This window comes from Megascapheus bottae, chromosome 29, assembly GCF_031878675.1.
Source record: "Megascapheus bottae isolate mThoBot1 chromosome 29, mThoBot2.hap1, whole genome shotgun sequence".
Lineage (NCBI taxonomy): Eukaryota > Metazoa > Chordata > Mammalia > Rodentia > Geomyidae > Megascapheus > Megascapheus bottae.
Window position 1 is genome coordinate 13,342,374 of NC_143537.1, and position 13,455 is coordinate 13,355,828.

At 48.6% G+C, this 13,455-nt stretch overlaps 2 protein-coding genes, 1 long non-coding RNA gene and 1 pseudogene across 4 annotated transcripts in view; all 4 read right to left on the minus strand.

The window, feature by feature from the left end:
• Positions 1-907, minus strand: LOC150044799 (sperm motility kinase 3A-like). The gene is made up of 2 exons (XM_090321175.1): positions 659-907; positions 1-582 (listed from the first exon to the last, which is right to left on the minus strand). The coding sequence occupies exons 1-2, from the start codon at positions 905-907 to the stop codon at positions 1-3; spliced, it is 831 nt and encodes a 276-aa protein (XP_090177301.1).
• LOC150044800 (sperm motility kinase-like) lies at positions 613-5,523 on the minus strand (annotated as a pseudogene).
• Positions 5,161-13,455, minus strand: part of LOC150044801 (sperm motility kinase 2A-like) — a 26,404-nt gene continuing 18,109 nt past the window's right edge. The window contains exon 2 of one of the 2 annotated variants that reach the window (XM_090321109.1): positions 5,161-6,080. The gene's annotated coding sequence lies outside the window, so the exon portion shown is untranslated. Of the gene's footprint in view, positions 6,081-7,247; positions 7,362-13,455 lie in introns of those variants that run through there. The other variant, XM_090321106.1, reaches the window with a different exon arrangement.
• LOC150044802 (uncharacterized) overlaps positions 9,315-13,455 on the minus strand; it is a 9,868-nt gene continuing 5,727 nt past the window's right edge. The window contains exon 4 of the long non-coding RNA XR_016533084.1: positions 9,315-9,773. This is a non-coding gene — a long non-coding RNA (uncharacterized LOC150044802). The remainder of the gene's footprint in view (positions 9,774-13,455) is intronic.

Genomic DNA, 13,455 nt, shown 5'->3' on the forward strand with positions numbered 1-13,455 from the left:
CTACCCCATGTGGCTCATGACGTTGATAATAACGGGGTCCAGCTTTCCAGGCAATGGCTCCTCAGGATCCGGGCCCAATCCCACCCCTTGATCCAGCCACGGGTGCTCCATGATTTGGCCGACATTGGGCCTCTCGTCCGGGTCCATCGTCAGCATCTGGGAAAGCAGGTCATGTCCCTTTGCAGACAGGTAGAGAGGGGCCTCGTACTTGGCCTCTAGGACCAGTGCCCGAATCTCAGACAACTTCCTCCCCTCAAACGGGAACTTCCCTGTTGCCATGACATAGAGCAGGACCCCTAAGGTCCAAATGTCCACTTTGTACCCATCACACATTTGATTCAGGAAGACTTCGGGGGGCCGGAATGTCACAGCTCCACAAATGCCCTTCAGCCTCTCCCCCGGTGTCAACCTCACGCTCATGCCAAAGTCCATCACCTTCACATTGCGTTTGGCATCCAGCAGGATGTTGTTAGGCTTGAGGTCCCGGTGTGCGATGCCGTTCTCGTGAAGGTACTGCACCGCACTGGCGATCTGTCGAAACAGCCTCCTGGACTCAAATTCAAATAGGCGCTGGCGGTGGACCTGAGGATCCAGCCCATGAGATGTCCCCACCGGCTAGCTCCATGACCACATACACACACTCTTCGTCCTCCATCACCTCAAACAAGCGGATGATGTGTGGGTGATGCACAGTCTTACTGATGTCCACCTCGTTTGCTATCTCCTGGCTCTCCAGATCTTTTCTCAGGAGAAATTTCACTGCCACCTTGGTGTCTGCGAGCCAGTGATAGGCCAGCTTCACATAGCCGAAGCTGCCATACCCGATGACCTCCTTCAATTCATACTGCCCGATGATGGTGATCTCCTCCTCTGAGGACGAGGAGGTGAGGGACACTTTGTTGACCATGGCCATTTTTCAGTGTAATCAAAGTTAAACTGATCTAAAATGATCTAAAAGGAGTTGGCAGAAAAGAAAGCTTAACCTGCACAAGTGAATCTAACAAGCAAATAAAAACAAACCTCAGAACAATGAAACGAGATCCCCAAATCCAAGGAACTGAAACACAGACCCCTCACACGCAAGTAAAACCTCAAAATCCCTCTGAGAAAGTCCAGCGGGTCACTGAAGAAAAGCTCCCAGTGCTGTTAACTGCCAACTGTAGAGTTCAGCTGCTTCACATGGACCCTGCTGAAGATTCCTCACAGTGGTCCATGATGTTATGAGGGTGGTGGACCAATCACGAGTGAGCCTAGTGACATCAATTAGGAGGTGAACCAATCAGAGCCAGGCATGCACCCACTGGCAGTTATGCCCTTGGGCCTTGAGGATAGTTGTCAGGGGAGCTCCCACTTCAGCTACCATGGCAACCATGTGTGAACCAAAAGGACACTAGCCACTAGTCCCATGTCTTCATGGGGGTAGGGGTGCTGTGGGGGGGGCGGGGTTTCATATCACTGCTCCTGTGGGGACATCACATTGGAAAGCCAGCTCAGCTTCATCTTTCCTTTCACCAGAATCCCAGTTGGTGAATCCCCTAGCAGTTGTCACATGGCCTGGCTGTGCTGGTCTGAGGCCTCTGCTTGGCACATTTGGCATACACTTGGCACACAGCAGTGTGAACTTCCTGCAAGACCCCCTTCCCTCCTAGAGCTGTTGAAGTCCACACCTCTCTGACTGCCAAAGAGTTGTGTGACATATTGTGCTGGTTCAAATTTCTGCACCACTTTTTCTGGAATAGCTTTTTTCCTATGCTGTGGACAATTCTTTGGGAGCCAGACACCTTAGCAGCATCTACTAAGAATGCTATCATGTTAGCCCCCCTCCACAGCACGGTCTGATTCAGGTGGGAGGCTGGAGGTTCTACCTTTGACTGCCTAGGGGAAAGGGTATTATCTGCTTCCTAACAAATACTTACTCTGCTCAGCCAGAGATGGGCAAGATTAGATTACTGGCCCCGACACTGCTGGAGCTGGAGCTCTGCAGCAAGCAGAGGGGAATGGCGGGCAAACTGGCACTTTGTCCTATCTTCAGAGATAACTGCATGTCATCATCCTGCGACTGGTATTCTGAAGACAAGCTGGAGCGCTGGAGTCGTGCAGGTGCGCTAGCTCTCCTTCCTGGAGGCAGGAGTCTCTCAGGAGTTGGGCATGGCGCAATAGCAGAGGAAATCCTCTGTAATTCTGCCTTGTTGGTGTTGTCTTTTAGACTTTCTCTGATGGCCAGGTAGGTGCCCATGGCTTCGTTGAATGCTCGGTCCCATATTGCCTCTTGAGTATCAGCTGCATTGTACCTCATGTGGCTCATGACGTTGATAATAACGGGGTCCAGCTTTCCGGGCAATGGCTCCTCAGAACCCAGGCCAAATCCGACCCCTTGATCCAGCCACGGGTGCTCCGTGATTTGGCCAATATTGGGCCTCTCGTCCGGGTCCATCGTCAGCATCTGGGAAAGCAGGTCATGTCCCTTTGCAGACAGGTAGAGAGGAGCCTCGTACTTGGCCTCTAGGACAAGTGCCCGAATCTCAGACAACTTCCTCCTCTCAAAGGGAACTTTCCTGTTGCCATGACATAGAGCAGGACCCCTAAGGTCCAAATGTCCACTTTGTGCCCATCATACATTTGATGCAGGAAGACTTCGGGGGCCCGGAATGTCACAGCTCCACAAATGCCCTTCAGACTCTCCCCTGATGTCAACCCTACGCTCATGCCAAAGTCCATCACCTTCACATTGCGTTTGGCATCCAGCAGGATGTTGTTAGGCTTGAGGTCCCGGTGTGCGATGCCGCTCTCGTGAAGGTACTGCACCGCACTGGCGATCTCTCGAAACAGCCTCCTGGACTCAAATTCAAATAGGCGGTGGCGGTGGACCTGAGGATCCAGCCCATGAGATGTCCCCCATTGGCCAGCTCCATGACCACATACACACACTCTTCGTCCTCCATCACCTCAAACAAGCGGATGATGTGTGGGTGATGCACAGTCTTACTGATGTCCACCTCGTTTGCTATCTCCTGGCTCTCCAGATCTTTACTCAGGAGAAATTTCACTGCCACCTTGGTGTCTGTGAGCCGGTGATAGGCCAGCTTCACATAGCCGAAGCTACCATACCCGATGACCTCCTTCAATTCATACTACCCAATGCTGGCGATCTCCTCCTCTGAGGACGAGGAGGTGAGGGACACTTTGTTGACCATGGCCATTTTTCAGTGTAATCAAAGTTAAACTGATCTAAAATGATCTAAAAGGAGTTGGCAGAAAAGAAAGCTTAACCTGCACAAGTGAATCTAACAAGCAAAATAAAAACAAACCTCAGAACAATGAAACGAGATCCCCAAATCCAAGGAACTGAAACACAGACCCCTCACACGCAAGTAAAACCTCAAAATCCCTCTGAGAAAGTCGAGCAGGTCACTGAAGAAAAGCTCCCAGTGCTGTGACTTCCAAGTGTGGAGCTCAGCTCCTTCACATGGACCCTGCTGAAGATTCCTCACAATGATCCATGATGTCACTGGGGAGATCCACCAATCACGAGTGAGCCTAGTGACATCAATTAGGAGGTGAGCCAATCAGAGCCAGGTATGTACCCACTGGTAGTTATGCCCCTGGACCTTGAGGACATTTGTCAGGGGAGCTCCCACTTCAGCTACCATGGCAACCATGTGTGAACCAAAAGGACACTAGCCAGTCGTCCCATGTCTTCGTGGGGGTAGGGGTGCTGTGGGGGGGCGGGGTATCATATCACTGCTCCTGTGGGGACATCACATTGGAAAGCCAGCTCTGGTGAATCCCCTAGCAGTTGTCACATGGCCTGGCTGTGCTGGTCTGAGGCCTCTGCTTGGCACACTTGGCATACACCTGGCACACAGCAGTGTGAACTTCCTGCAAGACCCCCTTCCCTCCTGCAGCTGTGTAAGTCCACACTTCTTTGACCTTGTGCACCCTGGTGAGTTCTGTGGCTTTCATTGTGCTGTCTGAGAGTTTTGTATCACTTTCTCTGGAACAGCTTTTTTCCTACTCTTGACCTTACTATGGGGCCATGACACAGCAGCAGTTTTTGAAGAATGATGACTATTCTGTTAGTCACCCTCCTCCAGCCCCGTGTGTTATTCATGTGGGATTCTGTGGCCTCCACCCATGGCTTCCCAGACAGAAAGGCATTTTCCTCTAAGTACAAACTCTCTAGGTTGTCAGCAAGCTAAGGAAAAGCACAGAATTCTGGCCCCACATACTGCTGGAGCTAGAGCTATGCAGCAATCAGAGGGGAATGGCAGGCACACTGGTCCTTTGGCTTGTCTTCAGAGGTGATTGCTTGTCATCATCCTGCAACTGAAATTGTGAGGAGAAGGTGGAGTGGTTAAGTCATGCAGGCGAGCTGGCTGTCCTTCGGAAGGGAGATTTCTGCTGGAAAGTCCCTCAGGAGTTGGGCTTGGTGAACTAGCTGAAGACATCAGTTGCAATTCTTCCCTGCTGACAAGAATGGGGTCCGGCTTGCTGGGCAGTGGCTCATCAGGACCCAGGCCAAATCCCACTGGTGCCAGCCACGGGTGCTCCATATTGGGCCTCATTCAGGTTCACTATCAGCATCTGGGAAAGTAGTTCATGTCCCTTTGCAGATAAAGTGGAGCATCGTACCTGGCCTCTAGGACCAGGACCCGTATCTTGGCCAACTTCCTCCCCTAAAAGAGAACTTTCCTGTTGTCATCACAGAGAAGCACGACTTAGTTCCACATGTCTACCTTGTAGCCATCCAGCAGTTTGTGGATGAAGCCTGGGAGAATGGCATATCAAAGCTCCATGATCCCCTGTTAGCATCTTTCCCTGGATCAACTGGACTTTCATCTCCAAATAAGTGATTTTGGCATTCCTTTTGGTGTCCATCTGAAGGCTGTTGAGCTTGAGGTCTCGCTATGCACTGTAATGGTAAGGTGTCTAAAGAGCCTCCTAGGTTCATACTCAAGTACGTGGTAGCATGAGGATTTTAGGATCTACCCCAGGAGGTTTTCCTGAGCGGCTAGTTCCATGAGCAGATACATAAACACTTTTTCCTCTGTCACCTCAAACAACTGGATGATGTGTGGGTGTTCCACGCTTTTTACAATGTCCACCTCATTTGCTATCTCATGGCTCTCTTCAGGAGAAATTTCACGGCCCCCCTGGTGTCTTGTGGCTGTAGTGGCCTAACTTCACAGAACCAAAGCTCTTGTAGCTGGTGAACTGAGGACATTGCCATGTGGCCCCAATCTTTGTAGGATTCAGGCATCCTAGCATTGCTCCTGGGGTGACATCATTCAGTGGACTCAATCCTTGTGCACAAATTATAGCCCCTTTCTTCTCCCCTAGCATGTGTCAGTTCATCTAAATCCCCAAACATAGGTCCTCAGCCCCGCCTATGACATCCGCGGGCAGTTTGTAATTCCCTGCACTGAGCTGAGATGGGCACTCTCACTCTCTGCTTACCTGTGCTCCCTGCCCATCGAATCTTCCCCCACTAGCCCGATCTACATGGACAGGCACAGATCCCATCTCTGTCTCCCTCTCTCCCCTGTGGGCAAGGTGGCTCCCCTAATCAACTTCCTTATAATTCTCCTTCTGGCCTGCCACTTCATTGTCATGTGTGGTGGTTTGCTTCATTGGTGCCGAACTTGGATCAAGGCCTTCTCAGTGAGGTTACTCTTCTACCCTGGGAGTTTGAGCTCTCCAGAGATCTTGTGCCAATTCTAGGTCCATCCACAGGACCAGCAAAGTCAATGTCTCCTGACCAAGGGCTCTATTCCTATCCTCTACAATTGTCGAGTTGCACCTGCAGCTATGGTGAGTGACCACTGAAGTTAGCTGAGGGCTCAGGTGTTGAATCAGGAAGGCTACTGTATTAATACAGGAAGAAAGACTTGGCGCCAAGTTCCAAGCTTTACCAGGGTACCAAAAAATGCCACTGGGCTTAAAGGTCAATAGTTCTAGAAATTGTGTGTGATGGCTTCATTTTCTGGCTGTTCCATGGATGAGGTCCACTCAGGACGAGTCCATCCACGGCCACCACTGTGTCTCCATGCTTTCCCAGGTCTCTTGCTCCTTACTCGAAGCTTCAAGAAAGGAAAATATTTTAATTCATAAACTTTATAATCCTCAAAACGGGCTTGGTATGCTCAGAAGCTTCTGGTATTTGAAATTCAGCTCCTCCAGCACTCACGGTGCCCTAGGAGAAAATTGGGCTCTGCTATTCTTCCATGTGGCCTACACCTTCCCTCTGGGAACTGCAGGATCAAGGAGGAACCATGATGAAAGCTTGTGCTCTTGGGAAATGGTGACACCTACAGGCCTCTCTGGAAGTTCACAGAATCTCTAATAAGCTAGGACAACACCCAGTGAGGACACACTGAGCAGTGCACATATCCCTCCCTGCCTTCTGCCCACCAGCCCACAACCTGCTTCCTTCTTCAACCATTTTCAAAATGACCTTCCCAAAGCTGGCCCTCAGAAAAATACACAAAGCACTTTCAACCAAGGGAGAAACCAGCCTACGCTACAGCAGATGAACAAGGGCAAGAGTATTGACCAGGGAGAGTGGCTCAGGACTGTTAACCTGTGTATTCCACAAGTGGACCCCCCACACAGTGCAGTGAAAGCCGGACTGGGCACATTCCATCTTTGATTAACCAAAAAAAACCCAACCAGGCTTGGAGGTGTGACTCAAGTGAGGAGGCACAAGGCATGAGTGGGAAAATGAAACAGAGACAGACAGACAGAGACAGAGAAGCAGTAGGAAAAGGAAAGACCAGATTTAGGAGAAAGAGAGGGAGGGAGGGAGGAAAGGGAATAGAAGAAGGAATAGAGGAAAAAGAGGAGAGAAATAAGGAGACATAAAAGTGGAGAGAGTAGAGAGGACAGAGTGAAGAGGCAGGAAAAGGAGATAGGTGGAAGAGAGGGGGAAAAAAAGACAGAGAAAGAGCTTAAAAGCACTGAGTTCAAGGCCCAGTACCAGATCATACTCACAAACAGAAACACAGAACAGTAAAAAAGGAGAAAAGAAATAGCATTGAGAAAATATGGGAATTAACAGTACTTGCCTCCCACCACGTTTTTCACCAATCACTGTGCCTCAAGAGTGGGACCAACTCCTATCATACACTTCTCACCCAAAGGCAGCTTCTGTGTGGAAATCTAGTGCGCATGTGTGAAACAACATAAATACAATGAGGGAAGAGCTCTTATCCAATCTTACTGAATTTCTATTCATGTGGGAAGACAGTTATTCCAGGCAAGGTCTATCTACAGGCAAAGTCCATCCAGGCTTGGTCCTCCACCGCTCCACCCCATCTCAGTGCTTTCTCAGGTCTCTTGCTCTTTCTCAGGTGTCTCCACCTCTTGGTGAAAGGAACCATAATTATTTTCATTCCTACACTTTGCCAGTCCAACAATGGGCTCTGGAGGTTCAGGATTGTTCTTATACTTGAAACTCAGTCTTCTACCCTCTGGCTGTCCAAAGAGAAAAAAGTGGGTCCACAGAGGGAGCTGTCATTCTAAGCAGTATGTCTAGGTGTTGGGGTCCTCTAATTACACTAGGGTTTCTTTGTTATTTACTGTCGTCAATGACCAAGTTTGAAATAATGGACTTCAGGCTAGTGACTGTATGTTAGAATAGTAATGAGGTTTACAAGAACACAATGGAGAGGTAACTGTATTGAAATGGAGGTAACTGGGTCTGAAACTACTGACCAGGTGCATGGGGACAGGTCCCTCTCCTTTGCTACTGAAGATCTGCCCTCATGTGCTGACTCAGCCAGTAAAAACTAGGGTTCTCAAGAGCTTGAGACAGTCATCTGGAGACCAGCAAAGGATAAGCAGAGTCCGAGATGATTCAGCCCCTCAGATGAACAGGCTCCTATATCAACATGCTCAAGGGCCTCTTTCAAACCTGAATAAATAAATAAACACTCAGGGAAATAATATATAAAAGGTCAGGTGATGACCTGCTGTAGCATTTGAGACCAAAATGCCCTAGTGTTCAGGAGACAAATGAGAGTAAAGTTAAATGAAGGTCAACGTGAGTAAAAAAGAGATCAAGGTGGAATACCCCAGCGTAGGGAAAGAACAGGAGTCTTGAGACCAACTTTCAGCTTACCTTTCAGCACTGGAAAGCCAGCTCAAGTGTTTGCTGTCCTGGCACCAGTTACCCGGCTGAAGAATCCTCTAGCACTGGTCACATGGCTTGGCTGTGCTGGACTGAGGCATGCTGCACACCAGCTGTGTGAACTTCCTGCAACTCTAAGTTCACGCCTCTCTGCATTTCCACATCCCAGTTGGTTCTGTGGCTTTCAGTTGTGCTCTTTCGGGGTTCTGAAACCCTTTCTCAGAAACAGGTTTGTTCCTAAGCTGTGCAGATTACTTTGGGGTTTTGACACAGCAGCAGAGTCGGCCAAGAATGGCGATTACCCTGTCAGCCGCCCTCCTCCAGCTCCATCTGTTATTCAGGTGAAAGGCTGAAGCCTCCACCTGTACAGGCTGCCCAGAGGGAAGAGCGTTTTCCTGTGAGGGATAACTCTCTGGGTTTCTCAGCCAGCCAGGGGAAAGCACAGAATCCTGGTCACGGCTGCAGCTGGAGCTATGCAGAAAGCAGAGATGACTGGCGGGCACACTGACACTTAGCCAGATATTTAGAGGTGTCTGCTTGCCACCGTCCTGCGACTGGTATTCTGAGGACATCTGGAGTGCTGGAGTTGTGCAGGTGAGCTGACTCTCCTTCCTGGAGGCAAGAGTCTCTCAGGAGTTGGGCATGGCACAATAGCAGAGGGAATCCTCTAATTCTGCCTTGCTGGTGTTGTCTTTTAGACTTTCTCTGATAGCCAGGTAGGTGCCCATGGATTCGTTGAATGCTCGGTCTCGTATGGCCTCTGGAGTGTCAGCCAAGTTGTAGCCCATGTGGCTCATGACATTGACAATCACGGGGTCCAGCTTTCCGGGCAATGGCTCCTCAGGACCCAGGCCAAATCCCACCCCTTGATCCAGCCATGGGTGCTCCATGATTTGGCCATTTTGGACCTCTCGTCGGGGTCCACTGTCAGCATCTGGGAAAGCAGGTCATGTCCCTTTGCAGACAGGTAGAGAGGAGCCTCGTTTTGGCCTCTAGGACTAGTGACAGAATCTCAGACAACTTCCTCCTCTCAAACGGGAACTTCCCTGTTGCCATTACACAGAGCAGGACCCCTAAGGTCCAAATGCCCACTTTGTACCCATCACACATTTGATTCAGGAAGACTTCGGGAGCCCAGAATGTCACAGCTCCACAAATGCCCTTCAGCCTCTCCCCTGGTGTCAACCTCATGCTCATGCCAAAGTCCATCACCTTCACATTGCGTTTGCCATCCAGCAGGATGTTGTTAGGCTTGAGGTCCCGGTGTGCGATGCCGCTCTCGTGAAGGTAGTGCACCGCACTGGCGATCTCTCGAAACAGCCTCCTGGACTCAAATTCAAATAGGCGGTGGCGGTGGACCTGAGGATCCAGCCCATGAGATGTCCCCCACTGGCCAGCTCCATGACCACATACACACACTCTTCGTCCTCCATCACCTCAAACAAGCAGATGATGTGGGTGGTGCACAGTCTTACTGATGTCCACCTCGTTTGCTATCTCCTGGCTCTCCAGATCTTTTTTCAGGAGAAATTTCACTGCCACCTGGTGTCTGCGAGGCGGTGATAGGCCAGCTTCACATAGCCGAAGCTGCCATACCCGATGACCTCCTTCAATTCATACTGCCCGATGATGGTGATCTCCTCCTCTGAGGACGAGGAGGTGAGGGACACTTTGTTGATCATTGCCATTTTTTCAGTCTAATCAAATTTAAACTTATCTAAAATGATCTAAAAGGAGTTGGCAGAAAAGAAAGCTTAACCTACACAAGTGAATCTAACAAACAAATAAAGACAAACCCCAGAACAACGAAACGAGATATCCCAATCCAAGGAAGTAAAACACAGACCCCGACAGGCAAGTAAAACATGAAAATCACTGTGAGAAAGTCCAGCGGGTCACCGAGGAAAAGCTCCCAGCGCTTTAACTGCCAAATGTGGAGCTCAGCTGCTTCACATGGACCCTGCTGAAGATTCCTCACAATGACCCATTCTGTCATGGGGGAGGTGCACCAATCACGAGTGAGCCTAGTGACATCAGTTAGGAAGTGGACCAATCAGAACCAGGCATGCACCCACAGGCAGTTATGATCTTGGGTCTTGAGGACAGTTGTCAAGGGAGCTGGCACAGGAGAGGATGCACTTCTGCTACCATGGCAACCATGTGGGAAACCCAAAGGACACTAGTCAGTGACCCCAGATCTTCACGGGGTGGGGGTTACAGTAGGGGGGACAAGGCATCATATCACTGCTCCCCTGGGGACATATTTCAGTGAACCCAATCCTTATGTACAAATTACAACACTGTTCTTGTTCTGTGGTATACTATCTATCTAATTGAAAGGGAGCCTAAGACAGGGAGACTTTGTAATGATCGGACCCCAAAATTCTGCCTCTACTTGAGAAGAGAGACCAGATATCCAAAATTAAGTCAAACTTTTGTCCATATCTCACATTCAAGATTGGTTCTCCTCTTTCCACTATGACTGGTTTAGATTGGCTTCATCAACTTTTTTTTTTGAAATCTTTTTGTCCCTTGTAGGTTTCAAACCAAACACTTTGCTTTTATATTTGTGGTACTGCAGCATTTAATGTTAATATTACTGTTCTAATCGTAGCCAAGCATACACTATTAAGCCCTTTTCAGAGGTAGACTCCTATTTTATGCACTTGAAGGTTATTCTACTTGAGTTTGTGGTTGTTGGTCATGGGTCTTGAATTCTGGGCCTGGGCATTGTCCCTGAGCTCTTCTGCTCAAGGCTGATGCTCTACCCCTTCAGCCACAGTGCCACTTCTGGTTTTCTGGTGAAGAGTTCTTTTTAAGGAAAAAGAAATAATGTTACAGGTACTGATGGCTCACATCTTTCATTATAATACTCAGAAGGCTGATGTCTCAGGATTTCAGTTTAAAACCAGGGCAAGCAGGGAACTCCCTAAAATTCTTTTTGAAAATCCATCACAGAAAACCACATGCGGCCCTGTGGTTCAAAGCAGTAGAGAGGTAGCCTTCAGCTAAAAAAAAAACTAAAAAAAAAAAAACACAACTCAGGGACAGGGTCCTGGGTCTGTATTCTAGCCCCAGGACTGAGAACTATATGAAAAATGAGCTGAAGATGACCTGGCCCCCAGTAGAAACTTTCACAGTTGTCTCTGAGTTCCAAACTAAGAATCCCCCTGCTAAGCTTCTGCTGGATTCCCTACCCCCACAAACTGGGTAAGAAGAAATGCTGGATGTTTGAAGTTATCTGATCCATAGGAATAGACATCTATTGGTGTGGGTAATAGCCCTGCCTGAGTATGGAGATTTTATGAGGAGTATTCCGTGCCTGAGCACTGCCCCTGAGCTTCTTTTGCTCAAGGCTACCACTTGAGCCACAGCACCTGTGCCAGCTCTTTCTATGGATGCGGTAGAGAGGAATGGAACTCTGGTCTTTGAGCCTAGAAATGCACAAATACCATTAGGCCTAACTCCCAGCTCCCAAGTATACTTCTGATGTCATTCTAACATCGAGTATAACATATTGTCGCATCTTTGAAATGTCACGATTTATGATAAAAGAGCATCTGTTTTACACAAATGCCCTAAACCTGTTGGTCCAGTGGCTATTTGTATAAATTAGAGGAATGCAAGCTTCAAGAACGGGTGCATCATTGTCTTGTGGCTATCATGACAAATGACTACTGATTTAGTGACTTAAAACAACAAAAAATACATTCCCATCAATTTCAGGAAACGACAAATTCAAAATCGATCCCATAGGGTTGTTTTGTATTTGTTTTTGTTTGGCCACTCCTGGGGCTTGAACTCGGGGCCAAAGCACTGTCTTGGGCCTTCTTAAGGCTAGTGCTCTACCACTTGATCCACAGCACCACTTCCAGCTCTTTCTATGTATGTGACATCGACAAATTGAACCCGGGTTTTCGTGCACGGTAGGCAAGCACTCTTACCACTTGACCAAACTCCTAGACCTCCCATAGGGTTCTTAAGGCTATCACAGGAACTCAAGATGTGAGTAGAGCAGGAGGATCTAAAGCAGAACCCATGTCTTGTCTCTAACAGGGTCTATGTAGACTGGCTGCATTCCTTGGCTCCTGGCAGGACCACTCCAATCTCAGCTTTTGTGGTCTCCTCTGCTTTGGCTCAGACATTCCTACCTCTCTTTTTTTCTTTTTAACACTCACAGCATGTCACCAGACCCAGCCTAGGTAATGTGGTTATCCTTCCTTGTAATGTATTCATACCACCTAATCTCTTTGTCTTTTCCATGTTACTGACCCCTTGCAGAGTTCCAGGGGTCAGGATGAATATTTGAGGGATCAAGACTGAGCTACCACAGCAGGATCCTCCCTTTTGTTCTCCAGTTAAAGTGTCCCCAGTCCCATCAGCCATTGCTGCCACCAGGAAGCACACTGTCCTTGTTAGATGATCCCAGGGCCCTTCCACAGTGGTCTATCAAAATCAGGCTGTGCACTGAGTACTGGTGGCTCAAGCCTGTAATCCTAGCTATTCAGGAGGCTGAGATCTGAGGATCGCAGCTTGAAGCCAGCCCTGGAAGGAAGGAAAGGCTGTGAGAATCTTCTCTTCAACCAGGAAAAAGCTAATTAAGGAGCTGGGAGCATGGCCTCAATGGTAGAGTTGTTGCCTAGCATGCAAGAAGCCATGGATTCAATGCCTTGGTACAACATACCTCAGACAAAAAGCTGCAAGTGGTGCTGTGGCTTAAGTGGTAGAGCACTAGCCCGCAGAAAGCCCAAGGACGGTTACCAGGCCAAGAGGTCAAGCCTCAGGAGTGGCATAAAAAAGTCAATCAATAGCTGGGGCTCAGGTGGTAAAGTGTTAGCTTTGAGCAGGGGATGAGGAGGTTGAGCCTGGGAACAGAGCTCCAATGCTGGTTGAAGCTCTTAGAACTGACACAAAATAGAAAATAATGGAATAATACAAAAAATACCCAGACTTTTTTCAGAGAAAGTCTTGACACTATAAATTTAATAAGTGAAGATTCTGGGGCCGGGAGTTTGGCCTAGTGGTTAAAGTGCTTGCCTAGCGTGCATGAAGACCCGGGTTTGATTCCTCGGTACCACATACATAGAAAAAAGCCGGAAGTGGTGCTGAGGCTCAAGAGGTAGAGCTCTAGCCTTGAGAAAGTCCAAGGACAGTGCTCAGGCCCTGAACTCAAGCCCAGGACTGGCAAAAAAAAAAATAACTGAAGATTCTGGTTCTTACCTATTTTGCAACACTTCAGGAAATCAAACATTATTTCCCCCCTTCCCTGCTATCTCCAATATCCATAGAAAAATGCCTGCTTCTTTTTTCAGCTATCTACAAAACTG

Excerpts from the sequence above, each read along its gene's own strand:
- LOC150044799 (XM_090321175.1), bottom strand. The coding sequence starts at position 907 with ATGGTCAACAAAGTGTCCCTCACCTCCTCGTCCTCAGAGGAGGAGATC. Across the intron at positions 583-658 it reads ACATCATCCGCTTGTTTGAG|GTCCACCGCCAGCGCCTATT; the intron begins GTGATGGAGGAC and ends CTGGATCCTCAG.